The 15,536-nt window shown below is 36.3% G+C and overlaps 4 protein-coding genes across 8 annotated transcripts in view; 2 read left to right on the plus strand and 2 right to left on the minus strand.

The window, feature by feature from the left end:
* LOC125801205 (zinc finger protein 271-like) overlaps nt 1-15,536 on the minus strand; it is a 184,661-nt gene that overhangs the window by 106,286 nt on the left and 62,839 nt on the right. The gene's annotated exons all lie outside the window — the stretch shown is intronic.
* The window catches only part of LOC111190033 (zinc finger protein 239-like), a 269,476-nt gene that overhangs the window by 89,269 nt on the left and 164,671 nt on the right, over nt 1-15,536 (plus strand). The gene's annotated exons all lie outside the window — the stretch shown is intronic.
* The window catches only part of LOC125801519 (zinc finger protein 239-like), a 140,463-nt gene that overhangs the window by 82,375 nt on the left and 42,552 nt on the right, over nt 1-15,536 (plus strand). The window lies entirely within an intron of this gene.
* Nucleotides 1,351-15,536, minus strand: part of LOC125801194 (zinc finger protein 271-like) — a 72,533-nt gene continuing 58,347 nt past the window's right edge. Inside the window, exons 1-2 of one of the 3 annotated variants that reach the window (XM_049477521.1) lie at nt 13,626-13,713; nt 1,351-6,227 (exon numbers count right to left, since the gene is read on the minus strand). In XM_049477521.1, coding sequence (XP_049333478.1) covers nt 4,750-6,108 — 1,359 coding nt within the window. In that variant the 5' untranslated portion in view covers nt 6,109-6,227; nt 13,626-13,713 and the 3' untranslated portion in view covers nt 1,351-4,749. Of the gene's footprint in view, nt 6,228-13,625; nt 13,714-15,536 lie in introns of those variants that run through there. The other 2 variants (XM_049477523.1, XM_049477522.1) reach the window with 2 other exon arrangements.

Raw genomic sequence — 15,536 nt, forward strand, 5'->3', positions numbered from 1 at the left:
AAAGGGAGGAACTAGAAGAGTTTGTGATACAGGGAGGAAAAAAGGAGGAAAAAAAAGAAGCGAGCCAGAGCTCAGAATAAAAACTGGCATAGATTTATTTTCATGTAAAACTAAGATCCAACACTGAGTGACTGTAGACAGGTGTTTCAATTTCATTGTCCAACCCCGGTATGTCCCAAATGTGTCTATAAACTGGGTATAGGATATATATGATATCTCAATAAATTTTATAAAACATATTTTCTTTTTTTTTGTTTTCAGCTCAGAAAGTCATTTTGTAACGTTTGTAATAATACTTTTTATTATTTTAAGCAATGTCTTTTTTTTCCACAGATCTTTCAGACACATCCCATGTAAAAATGTCCCCAGAGCTCGTCAAGCTAGTCATACGGTTAGCTTATTAGAATAGGCAGCAGTGACTTCATTTAACTCACAATAGAAAAAAGGGCAATTCTGTTTATATTCTTTTTCCTAAAGTTCATATTAATACTTGTAAAGGGTTAATCATTTAGTGGGTGTTAACATATGAACAGCTCAGGCATGAGGGATTGTGGTAGCTGCCTACCGTTTCATACACAGCCAGTCTATCTCTGCTCTCTCCTACTGGTATGCAGATTAGCTAAGTGTCAAACAGTCAGGTTGTTACCGTCATTTAATGGTCCATATTATGTCAATTTACATTTGAGATTTGTAGGTATAAACATACACATATTCACACACATATTTTTTCACAGTTTATTTTTTCACCTGCATATCCGATTAGCCTAAATTTTACCCTGTATATTTAATTCCCAGCGCCAGAGAGCTTTATTTTCGTGATAAATATTTCTTAAAACTGCATTGACACTAATGTGGTGACGTGTTCGTGTGTGTTGTGTTGGTACATGTAGATCAGGTGCAGCAGTGCTGCTGGGGTTTTTAAACACAGGGTTCAAACACCTTTTACCATGTAAAATTCAAGCACTTTTCAAGCACTTTCAAGGCCCATTTTCAAGTTTTTTTCAGCACCTTTGAGCAAAGTGGTAAATTAATGATAACGGTGATATCTCAAAACTGCGATTCAGCGATAATCAATATATTGCAAAACTATCCTCCACACTTCACAGCGACTGAGCTACTGAGAAAAAAAAAACACTTCTATGTAAGTAAATAGCAGGAGTTATGGATTTATTGGTGTCAGTTTCACACAAGTTAAATACCAATGTTCTCAAAATACTGAGTATCTCAACATAATGTGTATCCAATAAATTTCGTTCCACTTCACGATTGAAAGATTATTGATCTACTGTTCGAATTATGATGTATCTGGCATGATACGTCATAAAGAAGAAAAGGAGATCCAGTCCAAAATTGTAGTTCCGTCAGATTTTATTCAAAGAATCTTCTGAGCAAAACAGTTTTTTTGGATACATCAAAAATTGAGTAAAAAGATTATTGAAAAATGAATTGAAATAAAAAGGTGAAAATAAGAGGAAAACCCCAAAGGTGAGAAAAGTTGGGGTTTCCAGAGTTCTCGGCTGTGTGAACAGGACCTGTGGCTCTGTAGTCCCTCTCGGGAGAAGCTCTCCCGCCCAACTCTACTCTTCTTCCTAGACAGAGTCTAATAAAAACAGGCATTCGCCTGGCCTCAGTCTAATGGTGTGTGAGGAGGCTCCTCACACCCCCCGGATCCTGATACTGATAAGCAGTTATTCATCCTATACGTCAGCCGAGAACTCGGTCACCCCAACCTTATCAGACTATAGATTACATGTACAGAAACTCATGGTTCTGCTGGAAAAAATCAATCATGCTAAGTTGCAAGAAAAACGGCCTTGCTTTGAGCACAAGGACACAATATACATACATTCTAAGTCACAATGTGAATCATCATGAATCGTGCTAAATGCTTGAATAACATACTGATTAAGTGAAATGCTGATTTAGTTACACACAGATTAACCCTTTAATCAATGAACAATGAACATAGTAAGGCAAAACTCCTCCGTATTCTTACACACTTGTTAATTCTTCACAAAAAAAACAAACAAAAAAATCATATATTTATGTTTGAAGCACAAAATGTGGCAAAAGTTTGAAAAGTTCAAGGGGGGGCCGAATACTTTTGCAAGGCACTGCATATAGTGGTTGCTTGAATGTATGTTTGGCTGTGTACAAAAGCTTTTGGCTAAATGCTTAAGTTGAAAGAATAGATAAGATTGCAGATCTTGCAATATAAAAGCCTTTTATTGAATCACATAGATATGAATATGAGTAAATACATAAGGTGATGTAAAACAACGATAATAGCTGGTACTGGATAAAACAATCAATAAAGTAAATGGATTAGATATTTTTAGTACCTTTAGAGATATAAAAAAACCCTTTAGCAAAGCGATACCAAATAAGGAAAAGATAACAGAGTATATAACTTTAGCAACACAACACAACCAAATATCCCTGTAGATTAACTTGCAGATTTTTAATCAGACTGACTGAACCATAGACCAATGAGAAAACCAGTAGAGCAGGGGTGTCAAACTCATTTTGGCCGAGGGCCACATTGGCATATTGGCTGTCCACTGAGGGCCAGATGTAACTTATAAATGTAATAAAATGTAATCAAATGTAATATAAAATGAATGTAATTACTCCTTAATGTTAAATAACTCTCAATATATTAATTATTCAATCAAATATTACAGTTGCATGGAAAAAATGTTTGCTTGTTGCTCTATTAACATAAATCCTTTTAATTTGTCATGTTATGAAATCCAAAAACTCCATCAATCAAGAACCAAACTAGTCAAGTGAATAGAAATGACATAAAATACAAGTTATATTAACTTTGATCAAAACGTTTGATACTGAAATAAGGCTTAATAAATATAAAATCAAAAATTGTGAGCTGTTAAGAACATGTGACAGATTTAGCATTTCCTCAGATTTAGCAGTTCCTCATCCAACCACTAGTCGGAGCTGCAGCAGCAGCACAAGCCCGCAGTCTTTACTCAGTCAGAGCTACAGCCCAGCCACGGGCTACAGGCTCAGGTGAGCCAGTCTGGAGCGTTTTTACAGTTTTTAAAATTCTTCTGTGTAGAAAATAAAGATTTTAACCCCACTAACCGGATAATACAGCTCTCTACAGTTCATCTTTCAGCCCAAGCAGCTAACAGCAGCAGTTTAGAGCAGCCGTCACGGAGTCACTGCTCGGATTCCATTATAAACAGGTCAGTTAGCGCGCTGCTAACCTCAGGATGTTTATAACTACGGAGTTTAGTGAACACACCACGGCTGCAAGGTTAGACTGTTGAAGGCTACTGAAGACTATTAAAGTCTATTAGAGGTTATTGAAAGGGTTATTGGGGGCAGAAATCAGTAAAGGCTGGTTAGATAAGTGATTCACGTCCTCTTCCTTTGCTGTGGTGAAACTGCGACTAGCGCTGTCACAGTGATGTTTATTAACGTCATTAAAACAGATTTTGTCAGCTATTGTCTTATAAATATTTACACAGAACTTATATCTCTCCTAACAAGCGTTTATTTTGGTCAGTAACACTCTTCGTAACACAAAAGGCATACCGGTCTTTCGCCTTGAAGCACAGCCGTCCATCTGCATCAGCTTCTCTTTTTCTGGACATTATGGGATAAACGTTTGTATGTCTCAATTCCACCCGCGAAGTTACGCCTTCCCTCCGGCAGGGTTTCCACATCAATGACTACACTGCCGTGTAGTGGCAGTAAGCCGTAACTTCGCGGGTAATACAATCAAGCATTGTGGGAAAAGTAGTTTTTGGTCAAAGAACGCTTCTGACCTATTTATTATAGACACTAAGATCTTACAAGCTCTCGCTTGGATGTGGCCACATTTGGCCCGCGGGCCTTGTGTTTGACACATGTGCAGTAGAGGGAATCAAGGATCCTGCAGTCTTACTGCTGCATAGCCTGCTGAGTGTTGCTTTCAGTATGGAAACTACAGCTAGACCGTTTTTTTTTTTTTAAACTCTGAAAAGGATTTTGTTGGCCTTTTGTTGCAAGCTAAGAATATTCTCTACTCCTAAGAATACTCTACTCCTTTAAACTACGACATCTAAATTTTAAAAGACTAAGTAATGCTAATCTAACATCTGGAGCAAACACTGGCAGTGCCCTCGCTCCAACTACAAACTACAAACGTGGAGTGGAGGAAAAAATAAAGAAAGTTTTTATATGTAAACAATTGAGAATGTGTTAAGGCTGTAAATGACATAAGTTGACCAAATGATCATTTCCTACTTATGGCAAAGCATATTCAATTTTTAAACCTAAAAATGTCCCAGAATGATAAAATCCTCACTTTTGTTTATTATTAGTTCTAAAGCTAATGCTGAGATTTAATATACGATTTTACTCTGAGCTAGCATCATCGCTTTACTATTTATTCAGCATATCACTGAAAAAATTGTAAAAATGTATGTTCCTAGTTTATGCTGTTAGTGGTACCATTTATGATTCTGTGTGTAAAAACTTCTTAAAACACAACACTAAGTGTTGAAGAGCTCTGCAGGCATTAACTAATGTAGGTATACAAACATACATAAAAACACAGCATGAAATTCAGTAAACATCATCTCTGGATAAGATTCATTTTTCTGAACCTGTAAAAAGCCATTTTTAAATGAAGTTCTTGTAACAGAGTGAAGATTTTGTGCATGATGAGGTGTTTTTGGCTGTCTGAAAGATTTAAGGTTTGCATTTTTTATGGCAGAGGAACATATTTGGGATACTTTTCTATCTTTTGTGAATGCACTGATGTAATATAAGTTCACTCTGTAAAGTAAAACTCTTCCCACAGTCTGAACAGTGATACGGTTTCTCTCCTGTGTGAATGCGCTGGTGTTTTTTGAGATTACTCTGTTGATTAAAACTCTTCCCACAGTCGAAACAGCGATACGGTTTCTCTCCTGTGTGAATGCGCTGGTGTTTTTTGAGATGACTCTGTTGATTAAAACTCTTCCCACAGTCGAAACAGTAATACGGTTTCTCTCCTGTGTGAGTGCGCTGATGCAGTTTGAGATTACTCTGTGTAGTAAAACACTTATCACAGTCTGAGCAGTGATATGGTTTCTCTCCTGTGTGAATGCGCTGGTGCAGTTTGAGATTACTCTGTGTAGTAAAACACTTATCACAGTCTGAGCAGTAATACGGTTTCTCTCCCGTGTGAATGCGCTGGTGCAGTTTGAGATTACTCTGTTCAGTAAAACTCTTCCCACAATCGGAGCAGTAATACGGTTTTTCTCCTGTGTGAATGCGCTGGTGTTTTTTGAGATTACTCTGTTTAGTAAAACTCTTCCCACAGTCGAAACAGTAATACGGTTTCTCTCCTGTGTGAATGCGCTGATGCAGTTTGAGATTACTCTGTTTAGTAAAACTCTTCCCACAGTCGAAACAGTAATATGGTTTCTCTCCTGTGTGAATGCGCTGGTGTATTTTGAGATCACTCTGTTTAGTAAAACTCTTCCCACAGTCTGAGCAGTAATACGGTTTCTCTCCTGTGTGAATGCGCTGGTGTTTTTTGAGATCACTCTGTTTAGTAAAACTCTTCCCACAGTCGAAACAGTAATACGGTTTCTCTCCTGTGTGAATGCGCTGATGCAGTTTGAGATTACTCTGTTTAGTAAAACTCTTTCCACAGTCTGAGCAGTGATACGGTTTCTCTCCTGTGTGAATGCGCTGGTGCAGTTTGAGAGTACTCAGTAGATTAAAACTCTTCCCACAGTCTGAGCAGTGATACGGTTTCTCTCCTGTGTGAATGCGCTGGTGTATTTTGAGATTACTCTGTTTAGTAAAACTCTTCCCACAATCGGAGCAGTAATACGGTTTCTCTCCTGTGTGAATGCGCTGGTGCAGTTTGAGAGTACTCTGTTGATTAAAACTCTTCCCACAGTCTGAGCAGTGATACGGTTTCTCTCCTGTGTGAATGCGCTGGTGTTTTTTGAGATTACTCTGTTGATTAAAACTCTTCCCACAGTCTGAGCAGTGATGTGGTTTCTCTCCTGTGTGAATGCGCTGGTGTTTTTTGAGAGTACTCTGTTTAGTAAAACTCTTGATAGAGTGCTGATGTTTCTCCATGTCGGGACTTGGCTCCATCTGTCTGTGAAATGTAGCAAACAATTTCTGCGTTTTCAGGAGATTCTTCTGGATGGCTTGTGCTTCACCTCTTTCAGCAGTTTAACACTGTTCTTTATTAAATATCCTGGTTGTTTATTCTGGAAAAACAAAGAAAAAAAAATTGTGTATTAAAATAAAAGCAGGTCAATTAACCAAAAAGAATTACCTACATTAGTTACACTATATGGAGAAAACTACTGGGACACCTTCATACTACAATAAAGGCTTCAGTACTTTTATTCCATTATAAATTCACAGACATTTTAATATGTAGTTGTATCTTGACTGTCAGCAGGCTGCAGCTGCAAAATGTATGTAGCAGAAACACTGCTGCTGTCCTGAGCACTGAATACAGTGTTATACTACTACTTTAGTATCACACTTTACACTATAATCCATACTACTAAAACTTGAAGCTCGGCTGCGCTCCGGTCCACACCTAGAACCTCCCGCTATGAAGCCGAGCGGAGCGCAGTGCGGCCGAACCGAGTTCCTCGATTAGGCTCGGCCCTGATGCAGAATTTTAGATTTTAGATGCAGAATGAGCACACCTGATGCTTCCACAAGTGATTAAACAGGAGAGATAGTTGAGGGAGGCAGGTCTAATTCAGTGGTTCGGCTTTCAAAGGTCTGATAAACTTCAGCTTGCTCCCAATTGTGCCGGAAAGTGGAGTTGACTAGCAACGGTAATGCATCTAATCTGTTCCACCACCTCAAGCAGTTTCACTACACACAATATCTTCCTTATTCTGGCTGAAGCACTTATGTAGTTTATGTTGTATCTAAGTTATTTATAGTTGATATAGGTTTGTTTATTTGACGGTGATATCGTGTTCCTTTTATATAAATGAAGGCTTTCTGCATTCTTTATCCTGGATGAGGCACTTTTGTTTAGATCTGTTAAATATGTTTACAAAAGGATAAGAAGCTCTGCCTCTGTTGTAATGTAAAGTTATTTATATTGGTAAAATGTAAATAGGTTATTGGTTTGTGTTTGACAGAGATGTCATGTTTTTATATTGCTACATTCAAATAAAGGTGAGCATTAATTCATTCTGACCATTTTTTAATTTCTAAAGTATTATACAGTTTTTTATGAGAGGAGGCTTTAAAGACAGTAATAGGTACAGATTTCCATTGCAGGGATTCCTAACAGTTTTTCTGAGGCCTTCCAAATATTTATATCGATATCGAAATTATATTGTATCGACCGAAATTAAGGAATGTACCGTGATATAAATTTTGGCCATATCGTCCAGCACTAGCTGTAAATATGTCATACTGCTCTAACAAAGTGTATCTCATTTTATCTTATAAATATCTTTGTAATTCTCTGACTTGCAGTATATCTCTACCCCTCACCTTTTATAATCAATATTTAGTTTTTTAGTTATTTAGACACACACACACACACACATAGTAACATCTCATATTTTTCAAGACATATACTGTATAGCTATACATTTTTATTTATAAAAATATTTTTATTTAATATTTTGGATAGCTACGAATTTGCTCCATGGTGCTGATTCATAATCTCACCTTTATTATTGGTAGTGCTGATAATAAATAAATAAAAATATTAAATTATAAATGTTTTTGTGCTTGACTATACACTTTGTGTAAGCCAGCAAGGTTATAAAAGTTACATATTTTTTTATTTTTGCATGTGATATTTAATTGTGAGGATCATGTAACCAACGCTGTTAAGTAAGTTAACTTTATATCCAAGTATGTCAACAATAACCAGCTAAGGGAAAAATGGCTTGCTAAGGGAAATATTAAGGGAAATGGAAAATGGAAAGATATCCACTTAAGCTAAGGGAAAGATAGCCAGTTAAGCTAAGGGAAAGATATCCAGTTAAGCTAAGGGAAAGATAGCCAGTTAAGCTAAGGGAAAGATAGCCAGTTAAGCTAAGGGAAAGATAGCCAGTTAAGCTAAGGGAAAAATAACCAGTTAAGCTAAGGGAAAGATATCCAGCTAAGCTAACGGAAATATAGCCAGTTAAGCTAAGGGAAAGATAGCTAGTTAAGCTAAGGGAAAGATAGCCAGTAAAGCTAAGGGAAAGATAGCCAGTTAAGCTAAGGGAAAGCTAGCCAGTTAAGCTAAGGGAAAGATAGCCAGTTAAGCTAAGGGAAAAATAGCCAGTTAAGCTAAGGGAAAAATAGCCAGTTAAGCTAAGGGAAAGATAGCCAGTTAAGCTAAGGGAAAGAGATCCAGTTAAGCTAACGGAAAGCTAGCCAGTTAAGCTAAGGGAAAGATAGCCAGTTAAGCTAATGCAAAGATAGCCAGTCAAGCTAAGGGAAAGATATTCAGTTAAGCTAATGCAAAGATAGCCAGTTAAGCTAAGGGAAAGATATCAGTTTAAAAAGTTTTGGTATTTCTGTGAACCTGATATCCTGATATCGGCCACCTCACATGTTTATAGAATGTAACTACCAGTCACACACAGTGACTGTAAAGGCTATTTATGTTTCACCATGAATAGCCTGAAGAAATTCAAATTCAAATAACTATCACTATATAAGAATCACTGTAATCAAATACAGTCTGCAAATTTCTCTAAAATTAAGCATTGTACATGAAAAGACACTAACAGATGTAGTATTTACCTGACTGCATTCTCATATCTCTATATTATTATTTTAAGAGGCCGTGAGAAGATCAATCATGCCACCACCAAAGGATGCAGAGATCGAGTAGGTTGCAAAGGTTTGGCTTTGGAATGCACGGGACCGTTCAGGTGGACGGAAGCATCGTCTCATGCAGTCTCTTCAAAAAAATAGTTAATTTATGATCTATGCTATATTAATGCATAAACAATATTCATTTTTGATATTATGATTAACTATATCTGTTCTATTTATGTAAAGTACATCTATTTTCTCCTTCATTATTAGTGCTGTGAGATAAAAACCTTAATGCAAAAACTAATGTTATATTCAATTAGAATTTTTTTTTACTGATTTGATTGGGATGACATTTTGGTTCCAAGTCTACAAGCAAGAGGAATAAAATTAATAATAGAGATCAGGGGTGGGTTTCCTGAAAGCTTCGTAACGCTAAGAACTTCGTTAACTCGTACTTAAGATTGATCGTTAATTAAAGAGTGTTTCCCAAACCCGTGCGTAACTAAAGTACTACGTAAACTCGCTCGCAGATTAACGAGTGCCCTCACCCAGTCGTTATTCTTAAGAGCTTCTTTAGGGGATCTCTACTTGCAGTTCAGCACCTTAAACACCAGGGACCGCCAATTTTGAGGGAGAAAAATTATAATTTCCCTGGTTAAAGCAATTATATTATGTTACTATTAATTATAATCAATTATATTATATATATAATTATTATTATAATAATTAATATTATTATATTATATTATATTATATTATATTATTTGACGTGTCTGCGGGTGCTCCGGTTTCCTCCCACAGTCCAAAGTTCAGGCTAATTGGATGTTGGATAAAAATTGCCCCTTAGGTGTGAGTGTGTGAGTGGATGTGTCTGTGTGTCTGTCTGCCCTGCGATGGATTGGCGGCCTGTCCAGGGTGTATACTGCCTTCCCCCCGATGCCGACTGGTATAGACTCCAGCCACCCCCGCGACCCTTAACGGATAAAGCGGTTGACGATGAGTGAGTAAGTGAGTGAGTTATATTATATTATATTATATTATATTATATTATAATGCCAACTTTCTCTGTGTAGTCTGACTGGGCATACTGGAATTGACTAATCAAACCCATAAATTATTAAAAATCCAGATTCCTGTAGATGATGCTCACGGTCTAAGCAAAGCTGCAAAGTCACCAAGTCCGTGGATTCTGTAATCAGGCTGTTATGTGGCATACACACACTTATATACACTTCCCACCAGCCCGGGAATTACAGCACAATACAATATATTTCCATGCTATTGGGAAAATTCCTGGTACTGTAGGTCCGGTGCAGGGGACGCCTGCAGTGTCTTTACTCACACCTACACGTATTGTAAAGGGTATCGGTGAATGTGCAGGTAATATTTAATATTATTCTTTATTTAGGTGCTTCTAACCAACATTGTGGCCGTTCATCTGGGCAAACTCTGGGGTGTGTCAGCTCGCAAATATATAAATACCAGTCAAAAGTTGACACGTCTCATTTTTTATTTTTTTTTACATTGTCGATTAATATTAAAACTATGAAAACAATTAATTGACGCATATGGAATTAACAAAAGTTAACAAAGAGGTGCATGGCCTTCAAAATCCCCTGACCTAAACCCAACTGAGATGTTGATTTAGGATGAGCTGGAGCTTTACAGTGTGTGTGTGTGTGTGTGTGTGTGTGTGTGTGTATGTATGTATGTATGTATGTATGTATATATATATACATACATACATACACCGGAACATACCTTTATGTATTATTATATTATTTTTATACTATTAATAATTATAAGAATAATAAATTAATATTATTATCAATATTACTATTAATAATATTAGTACAATATCTATTAATATAATATATTAACAACAATAGTTTTAAAAAAAGTAAAAAAAGTTTAATGTTTATTAAACATTTATATATAAACATATGACTTATTTATTTAGCCATATGTATCTGTAGGAGTATTTTATTAATGCCAAAGTACATCCTTTTGTAATTTAAATTTCAAAATATGTATAATATTGATGATTACAACACTTTTTTTACATTTTTAGGGTGTAATACTGAATAAATACTGCATAATAATCGATATGTGTGGATCGATTGAGTGCGCTGTTTTGGGGGAGGAGTCAACAAAGACGTTCTTTAACCTCCTTTGTTAATTTTCACGTTGCGAAGCTCTTTGGGAAACACTCGCAGAACTGGCTCGTTCTTTACTCACGTCATTCGTTAGTTCGTTCGTTATTCGCTAAGGTTGATCGTTTTCGGGAAACCCACCCCAGAGGCTTTGTTCCAGTAGCAATAATAGTATCAGTTTATTATTCATCTACTACATCAGTCTAGTGCATTCAAGTATTTATTCAAGAATATGATTTGCTGTTTTTATTGATGTTTATATATATATATATAGATTTTTTTTTAAGTTGTATAATTCTTTGTTATTTTGTATTATGTTTGATATTTATATCATACCGTTTATTATAAATACTGTTTTTGCAAATGGAGATATTTATGGAGTATATGTTTATCTACATGCTAAAATATAAATTTGGGATTTAATTTACTTAAATACTGTTGTGTGTTGTTTATATTTCATACATGATATTTTGTAATAAATTTATTAATTTACTATACACTTTAAATTGTGTTATTTATATAATTGTTTTACAGCCAGTTGCAAAAAATGTCAAAGTGCCAATAGCACAGCTTTAAATTTTCTTTCTTGAAAAGTGTTCTCTGTTCAATATTGCACAGTTCTAAAAATTTGGGGCCACAATTGGTTTTCCGCTGAGGGCACGTGTGTGTGTGTGTGTGTGTGTGTGTGTGTGTGTGTGTGTGTGTGTTAGAGCTCTGCAAATCTCTGTTGGCCCAATGTGCAAATACCCATTGGTCCGATTTGGGCTGCCCATATGGGGGCGGTACTGCACCAACCTCATTGGCCCAGTGTGGGCATGTTTGCTGGGTTGTATCATGACATTATTCTCACCAAACAAAATCACATCATAAAACATTTTACTATTGCTAACACATTTGTAAATCTGTACATAAAAATACTGTGTGGAGCATGCACCATGTTTTTTTAATGCGTCACGAACAATGTAGAAAAATACTGAATAACAAAAGCAGTTTTGTTAAAAGGATACAGCAACTGGATATAGGGGCACATTACATTATTTTTAAAGGTAAGTTACAGTTTAGCCACCTTTACCTTATCAAGCCAATGCTAGCGACCTAGCCAAGCTAGCTAGCAATTCCAAACATCACATACTACCAACAGCGTGAATGTCCTAAAAACATGAATTTGTTATTAGTTGTTGATATATAGCCTAAATGGTAGGATAATGTACACACAGTTTGTAATGGTTAATCCTTTACGTTATATAGTTAACTTTAACCGTTAGGTGTGTTATTCTGGTATAACACCACTGGGTCATTTTACAAGCTAATATTTTAGGTTTTTTTTCTGTCAGGATGAGTGAGGCAGGCTGTGTGGTGAGGACCAGGTCGATATGATTACTCATCTATCTATCTATCTATCTATCTATCTATCTATCTATCTAATTAATTTAAACACTGATTAATATTTTTTCTCTCTTTTTTAAAGAGCATAATATAAAATACTTCAGCATGAAAGCTCATATTTGTAATGTGTAACAGCTTCCTATATCATAACTACATCTCTGCTGTTTGTAACAAATCAAACCGTGTGTAAATCGGATATAAAATGGTAGAGTGGTGATTATTATAGATGTATTAAACACCTTAATCAGTGTAAATTAATGCTCTGGGGAATCGCTAGAAGCGCATTTTCTTTATTTGCGTAGTTTTGGCACTAATTTAGCTCCATAGGTGGAGTGGAGACAGCGAGGCACCGAAGGACAAAAAAAATGACGTTGTAAAAATACTGTGGGCTCTGCGACACTTTGCAGAGCACAAGCGCAACGACAGGGAGGCAGAGAGACAGCGACAAACTGAAGGAAAAAAAACGGACCCCAAATAGGATCCTAAAACGCTCCCATTGTGGAATCGTTCACTTCAAAGAGCCGACTCTTAGGGTGAATCCCATTTCTCCCCTTGGCCCTACCCCTTACCCCTACCCCTTCTTTTCGAGTGTAATCCTTCCCCTTGGAACGGAGTTACAAGGGGAAGGGGTAAAATCCTACCCCTAGGAATTGGGACAACCCTTCAAGCACCCGGTGAAAGGTGAATCTTATTGAAAATAGCCTCCATAATATACTAGAAATTGTATATCACACTGGTTCCCAACACTGGTCCTGGAGCAGGTAATGTGTTACAAAAACAATAAAATGTGCAAGAATATGGGTCCTCAGTGACAGAGGAATCACTGGTATATCACAATGACGTTTGTCAATGAACAATAAATACATAAACAAATAGCACTGATTTATGACCAGGCTACTAGCGGTGGTGTGTAGGTGACCCTGCTGGGCTGATGTGATGATAGCAGTGGAGCGCTAAAGTTCAGTAGCCTAGCTGCTGGTTAACTAGTTAACTTTAGGGCATGGTATGTGTTCAGAAAAGGGGCAGGAGGTGCAGAAATTAATTAATATTGTCCATTCCTTAATTCCTCTGTGATGGGGAGCTGAAATTAGCTCTGATTATTTTTTATTTGATTTATTTTTTCCGTTCCGCCTTAAATGCGGTAGCGCCTGCCGTCTGTTGCACCATTTAAGGTGGAACGGGAAAGTTAGCTAGCTAGCTAGCTAGCTAGCTACCGAAACGAACTACTAGCTTGTTATGAAGAATTCAGCCATAAAACATCAAAACTACACAATAAACTAAGGCAATACAGTGCTAATCGTAATTTTTAACACGGAAAATACTTGCATTTGTGGGTTTCTTTGGTCGCTTGTTCCGGTGTTCTGAAAATCCATCCTACCCATCGAAACGTCCTACCGAGGGCTACTGCGCATGCGCAAAGCGCTTACACGTCGGTTACGGTTAGTAACGCGTATTTATCTATATTATCATCTTATACTTTCATTTTATCGTGTTTTGGGGCATAAATATTTCATTAATAAGCATTTTATCGTGTTTTGGGGCATAAATATTTCATTAATAAGCCTTTTATCGTGTTTTGGGGCAGAAATATTTCATTAATAAGCCTTTTATCGTGTTTTGGGGCAGAAATATTTCATTAATAAGCCTTTTATCGTGTTTTGGGGCAGAAATATTTCATTACTAAGCCTTTGTTCACATATGCTTTATTAAATTCAGTTGATGATTACTAACACGTGTAAGTTAAAATGGCTGAAATATTTCATTATTAAACATTTTATCGTGTTTTGGGGCAGAAATATTTAATTATTTAGCCTTTTATTGTGTTTTGGGGCAGAAATCTTTCATATGTAAGTAATGTATCGTGTTTTGGGGCAGAAATATTTCATTATTAAGTTTTTTAACGTGTTTTGGGGCAGAAATATTTCATCATTAAGTTTTTTAACGTGTTTTGGGGCAGAAATATTTCATTATTAAGCCTTTTATCGTGTTTTGGGGCTGACATATTTCATTATTAAGCTTTTTAACATGTTTTGGGGCTGACATATTTCATTATTAAGCTTTTTAACATGTTTTGGGGCTGACATATTTCATTATTAAACCTTTGTTCACATATGCTTTAAATTCAGTTGATAATTGCAGCGATGGAAGAGAAGTGGGATACGATGTATGAATTTCTGGCCGTGGGAACATACCCTGATGGTTATACCAAATCGCAAAGGCAGAACCTCAGGAGATATGCCTCCAAGTTTCAAATAAAAGGTCAGTGAATTCTTGCTGCTGCTGTAGTGATGATGAAAAATGATTAACCTACCTTTTCAGAATACTCTACCAGTACCAGTAAGTTACTGTAGGTAGGATAGATTTATAGATTAAAGTATCTTATCAGAATGCGCTACCAGAATCAGTACTGTAGGTAGGATAGATTTATAGATGAAATTACCTTATCAGAATGTGCTACCAGTATCATTACTGTAGGTAGGATAGATTTATAGATTAAATTACCTTATCAGAATGTGCTACCAGTATCATTACTGTAGGTAGGATAGATTTATAGATTAAATTACCTTATCAGAATGTGCTACCAGTATCATTACTGTAGGTAGGATAGATTTATAGATTAAATTACCTTATCAGAATGTGCTACCAGCAACAATAGTACAGTACTTTTTCTGCATTTCTATCCTGAATTTGCTGAACAGGTTGAGCAATGTTTTACATAATTTTTATTATAGTATGGAATTATATAATATTGTTTTTCAAATTGTGTTCCCCTTTGCTCTGTGCTATAAATGTTTGTTGTTCATTTTCAATTCAGACGGAGACCTCTTGTATGAAGGTAGAAGAAAGGTGGTTAAAACTAGGTGGTTATAACACCACTCTGGTGTTACAAGGGCTGGCATGAGCGGCAGGTTTTACTGGCCGGGCATGACTGTCGATGTAGAAAATTGGGTATGTGTTTGAATTGTTTTTATATATATATATATATATATATATATATATATATATATATAACATTATAATGAACAAATCTATAAATTAACCAATTTGTCTCTAGGTCTTGGAATGTGACCGATGCCAGAAAGTGGGAAAACCACTGACTGTTGCACAGCCCCTACAATGCATTAAGGTGAATGCAATCAGTTAATGTTCAAGGGTTCTATATTCTTTTTTGTCACTCTTGCATAGACTTTGCAACTAACTTGCTACTTGTATCATTGCTTTGTGTTTACAGAGCGC

The sequence above is a fragment of the Astyanax mexicanus genome, chromosome 4 (genome assembly GCF_023375975.1).
Source record: "Astyanax mexicanus isolate ESR-SI-001 chromosome 4, AstMex3_surface, whole genome shotgun sequence".
Taxonomy (NCBI): Eukaryota; Metazoa; Chordata; class Actinopteri; order Characiformes; family Acestrorhamphidae; genus Astyanax; species Astyanax mexicanus.